Consider the following 5,904-nt stretch of genomic DNA (forward strand, 5'->3'; position numbering starts at 1 on the left):
ACTTTTAAATTATTTGACTTGGAAACAATGCTGGTAGCTCCTGAACATAAGTAAACCAGACCAGTGTCAGAATATTCTTTATAATTAGGGGTGCATAAAAATGTAGACTCACCATGTGTAAACCTTAACCTTTTATTTACAATCTGAACAAAAACTAAATCCACAACACTCAAGAGAAAATGTAGCTCTATAAAAGAAATGACAAAGGCACAGAGCTGCTGATTAAATGCAATAATGTGCATATGTATTGAACCACATACTGTAGTTCAGAGCTGGGACAGGGCTTGGATTTATTTACATCTTGTTAATATAGTTACTGTGAAGTTATCCACAGTAGTCATGTCACTGACTTTAAATTATCTTGACCCTGCGGGATTTACATTGAATTCGTCTAATCCCAGACCTGGATGTGCCTAAATTTCTCAGACATTGGAGATTGGTGCTGATTTTACAGCTTAGCCAGGCTCCTCTCGAGACTGTTGATGTCTGCGTCACCTTCCTCGGCTTTGGTACCACGTGCACTGCACTCCAGAAACTCCACCTTCATCGGCAGCTGATTGAACTCAAAGTCCTTTCCCTTCTTCCCTAGGTGCACGCTGCCACCAACAGAACCATCCTGAGAGCTCAGGGCTGCTGAGCGAGTCATTCTCAGTGTGTTCCTTTGAGACAAGAATAAGAATTGTAGTTGTCAAACACTACAATCTTTTTTTTTTCTTTTTTAAGCAAAGAATACACATGACCTTGTATTCAAGTTTACAAAAATGAAACCATTTGGTTTTAAATTTTCTCCCACAACTCCTTTCCACCCCTCCCCATCCACCCACCAAACACTACAATCTGTAAGTTTTATACCTCCTGGCAGAGAGGTAATTGCAATAATGTATTTTCTTGGTGTCTCCTGTGCAAGTGCTGACATTTTTAACATTGAGTTTGGCCGCTTGCTCAGGGGAGAAATTTAATTAACCAAATACACAACCACACGAATGTATACAGATCAGACAAAATAAAAATGTATTCACCCAAAAAAATAAAATATTTAAGTAACTTACATCTCTTTCTCCAGCTGTTGCTGAATCAGTTTGGCTGATTTAGCCATTGTGATATCTATAAAAATAGGAAACATATATACAAACAATAATATATATAAATATTGCCATTATGCATATACACCATAGTGGTTTATTTAAAAAAAGAAAATGGGTTTCACCTTGTTTGTTGCATGCTACAATAAGAGTGGGAGCATTCCTGGATATCGCAGTGTCCGTCAACAAAGAGTAAAGGAATTCTGCCACATCCCTTACTTCCTTCTGGAAGATGGCGCTGTCTACCACAAACACAATGGCTCTGCAGGGGCAGAAGAGAGACTATGTCAATGCAAGAAAGAACAAGTCCAGAATTTATATATATATCAATGAATTGACACAAAATTATTAGTCTGATTAACCACGTAACCCTGCATTATACTTAATAGTTCGTACAATGGCGGTCAGTGTACAAACATTTTGAAACTAGCCGATCTATAAACTCATAACTTGTTGCATAACAATGCATTGTGAGTTTGTAGATCTGCTCTTTTCACACAAAAAAAGTATTCAGGCCTGACGTCGAAATTTAAAATGTTTTCTAAATCATGACAATTTTCTGAAAGATTTGAGGCACATTTTAACGATTTTTCTAAAATAGCAGACCTACAAGTTCATAGCGCACCACCGAGTGGCACACTATGAGCTTGTAGATTGTAAATTATAACATAATGTTTGAAACACCAAAAGGGGTTCCCGCCCAAAATGGGTTACCGGTAATAATAATCGAGGAGGTTGAAATAATTGCCATACTGATTTGAAGACGTATTGCCCAGCCCAAATGTCAAGTCACATAAAATACTCTATATCCAGGAAGATATCAAGAGACATACTGTACATCATTTATTATTCACAAACCTGGTAGTAATTTTTTCCGTACCTTGCTGCAGACTTGAACTTCTCCAAGTACTGAGGACGAAGGCTGTCGTGACCTGGAAGGTCTATCAGGGTCCATATGCTGCCCTGCACACATCATTTAACAGACAACATTATGAGCAAAGTTAAAAAGCAATTTTACGAGTCAATATTTGAACTTCCAATCACCCACACTTACTCTGTCGTTTTTGGCTTTGTAGGGAGCACTGCTGTCAGTGATTGAGGTCTGCGTTCTCTTGAAATTCCCTGACAGCAGCTACAGAAATAGAATTGCACAATCAAGTAATAGAATTGCACAATCAATAAATCAGTGGTGTAAGAAGTACTCAGACTATTTTTTTATCTGGTTGGACTTAACACGTGGAAGGAACACGTTATTCCAACCAGTTAGCTTTCCCCTCCATCAGGCGCCCCGGCTGGCCAGGGGGAGGTAGTTTAGAGACCAGAATTACTGCATGTTATTTGTGAGGGTACCTACCCTAGGGGACACGGGGAGAACATGCAAACTCCACACAGAAACTAGAAAGGCCCTTTCGCCAACCCCGCCTCGGGTATGGGCAGTGGGCACTGATGTTGCGGAGGAGGAAACACGCCACCAGTGCCCACAGCGTCCCCAGCGGGAATCGAATCCAGGACCTTCTGTGAGGCGACAGCACTACCAACTGTGCCACCGTGCCCACTCAGATTTATTTTTAATTAAGTAAAAGTAGTAATACCACTATATAGAACAAATAAAAGGCCATTTTACTTGAGTGAAAGTACAAAATATACTTAAAGGGATATTTCACTTTAAAAAACCTGTCATGTTTTCGTCTACTCAGGCTTATGTGAACACCCAAGACAGTTTTAAGTTACTTGATTCAGTAATTATATATTTGATATTCATTTTAGCTGCCCAGCCCCCTTCCTATACAAACCCATTGTAACATCAAATCAAACTGCGTTTTAACCATGATAGATTCATCGAAAACACCCAAACTCTTTTCTGTTGACTGATATTGTCCTTCTAATACATTTTTAATAATTATTTTTTGAGCAGCGCTAGAGGAGGTTATTTTCCAAAATTATTAAAAATGAATGAAAACAGTAAATGAAAAACCACAGCCCCCTCACGTATTTGGAGGGCAGTATCAGTTCAACAGAAAAAAGGTCAGGTATTTTCGACTAATCATGGTTAAAATGGGTTTGTATAGGAAGGGGGCAGGGTAGCCCTAGAACGGCTCTTGTTGTTACATACAGTATGTACAGTATTTCACATACAGAGCCATAGAACAGAGCCATGATTTGTGGTAGAACGTTAACATGTGCGGCATAAATGTGATAAATGCTCCGTTTGTACTCACCCATTAAATTATTCCAAAGACGTGGAGTGAAAAATGGTCCTCTAGTTTTATATCCATGTGAAAGTTCTGGCACAAAACGCGTATTTAGTGAATTATCTCCACTTTTTCAAGAGATGCACACGGACATCTTTCTCTCCGCGCGAGGGGGGGCACTGGAATATCGATGAACCGATTTTAGATACTTCCTGTTGTCATCACAAATTGACCGGAGAAACACAAAAGTTTGCGGTCACACAATTGGCAGGTGGTGTGATTAATTACCCAGCACCTATCGCAAAGCACCTGCCAATTGTGTGACCCAAACTTTTGTGCTTCTCCGGTCAATTTGTGATGACAACAGTAAGTATCTAAAATCGGTTCATCGATATTCCAGTGCCCCCCCTCGCGCGGAGAGAAAGATGTCCGTGTGCATCTCTTGAAAAAGTGGAGATAATTCACTAAATACGCGTTTTGTGCCAGAACTTTCACATGGATATAAAACTAGAGGACCATTTTTCACTCCACGTCTTTGGAATAATTTAATGGGTGAGTACAAACGGAGCATTTATCACATTTATGCCGCACATGTTAACGTTCTACCACAAATCATGGCTCTGTTCTATGGCTCTGTATGTGAAATACTGTACATACTGTATGTAACAACAAGAGCCGTTCTAGGGCTAGGGGCAGGGCAGATACAATGGATATAAAATATGTAATAACTGAAACTTAAAAACTGTCTGTGGTGTTCACATATGCCTGAGTAGACAATAAAATGACCAAAAGTTTTTATGAAAGTGAAATATCCCTTTAAAGCATTTACATTTATTTCAAAATGTGCAAAACGTTTTTGAAAATAGTTCATCTACAAGCTCGCAATGAGTTGGGGATGGGATGTATTGTGAGCTTGTAATTCAGCTATTATATGCCAATAAGCTGTAAAATAATAGTAGTATAAAACATTTCAAAATAATCAAGTAAAACTACCTGTGTAGTATGTACTTTAGTAATTACATTCCACGGTTCCACCACTGATCATCATTAATGTACAGTAGACAACAGATATAGCAACGTCGATCTTCTAGAAGTCGATGTGGCAACAACAGAGATATAAACTCACCCGACTGAACAGCAGGGTCTTTCCAGAATCACACAATCCAACCAGCAGTACAGCACTGCGCACCGTTTTACTGCTGAGGAAATACTTCAGGAAAACTGGAAAGGGACAAGGGTCAGTGAGCAATGGAAAATCAGCCCCATGTTTTCCAACATAATATTATGCTATTAGGTATTAGCAATAGCTGGTTTAGTAACATGAACGAGACTGTGCAACTGACAGCTGTTGATGGTGTGTTGTTAGCCAACTAGCCATCTGGTTAATTCCGTTATAGCAAACCTTTATTTGAGTAAAACGTTATCTGCTACTGAAATATCTTTAGCGACACAATACAGGCTCATGAGGTTTATTGATTGATTTTGTCATTAGAAACTTTTTTTTGTGGTGCACGTTTTAACTCCAGAAATGTTACATGTATGCGAAGCTAGTTATAGATACTAGCTCAACGTTAGCCAGCAACACTGGCCAGTGGGTGGCCTGTGAGCTAACTGTGAGCTAACAGCTAAAACACAAGTTCTCTGCTTACCAAAAGTGATGATAACAGCTGCTAATGCAACGATTATTGCAACGATAAACACTGGGTCCTGGTCTTCCAGTTCCTGTCGCAGGGATTCCAGATAGTTTTCAAACGGGCTTTCTGCCACCTCGGTGTCTGCTGCTACTTCATCCATGGTTCCTGGGTCTGGGACAATACTCTCTGCCTCCATCTTTGTGTGTAGGCGTGTGTGCACTGCCACCGTGAGAGGGCTGCCTGTCAGGCTGTCACAGATTCGAAAAAAGTAGGACACGTGTGCTTTCTTTGTGTACACGCCTATTTGGACAGCAGGGGGCAGTCTGGCTCTGTACCGTGACCGACCGACTCTTGTATTGTCATTGCTATGGCAATCTGAGAACCCATCGTTAAAAAAATAAACGTCAGTCAACAGTCTGTCTCGAGAGACCATTGCTATGGAGACTCGGAGACCGTCGGAGATAGACGGATATATTCGATCCTGTGTGTGTGTGTGTGTGTGTGTGTGTGTGTGTGTGTGTGTGTGTGTGTGTGTGTGTGTGTGTGTGTGTGTGTGTGTGTGTGTGTGTGTGTGTGTGTGTGTGTGTGTGTGTGTGTGTGTGTGTGTGTGTGTGTGTGTGAGAGACGCGCAACTTGGCCTGTAACTTAGCCCCACCATGAGGCTGATTTGAAAACTGTCAAGTGGCATTTCTTCCTCAGCCTATAGTGGGAATAGCTTATGCACGGTTTGGGTCCGTGGATACACTGCCATGTCTTCCTTCTCACAATGCATTTCTTTCATGTGGATAATTAAGTGTGTGCGTGTGTGTGTGCGTGCGTGCGTTTGAAGTGAATGTGCTCATCAGGAGCTGCATGTCGGTTATTCACAGTTACACCAAAAATGTGTAGTGTACAACTACCAGTGTAAGTAACTTACGGCTTAGGCCAGGGTCCATTTGGTTACATTTTTGTAGGTCTACAGGCAACACACATTGAGTTCCGCATGGATAACGCTCG

At 40.8% G+C, this 5,904-nt stretch overlaps 1 protein-coding gene across 1 annotated transcript; it reads right to left on the bottom strand.

The window, feature by feature from the left end:
- Window positions 1–118: 118 nt before the first annotated feature.
- srprb (SRP receptor subunit beta) lies at window positions 119–5,145 on the bottom strand. The gene is made up of 7 exons (XM_083773379.1): window positions 4,924–5,145; window positions 4,401–4,495; window positions 2,137–2,214; window positions 1,963–2,045; window positions 1,208–1,344; window positions 1,050–1,104; window positions 119–659 (listed from the first exon to the last, which is right to left on the bottom strand). The coding sequence occupies exons 1-7, from the start codon at window positions 5,102–5,104 to the stop codon at window positions 449–451; spliced, it is 840 nt and encodes a 279-aa protein (XP_083629505.1). The 5' UTR covers window positions 5,105–5,145; the 3' UTR covers window positions 119–448.
- Between the last annotated feature and the right edge of the window lie 759 nt (window positions 5,146–5,904).

Source organism: Protomyctophum parallelum, assembly GCF_964188405.1.
Source record: "Protomyctophum parallelum genome assembly, chromosome: 9".
NCBI lineage: Eukaryota > Metazoa > Chordata > Actinopteri > Myctophiformes > Myctophidae > Protomyctophum > Protomyctophum parallelum.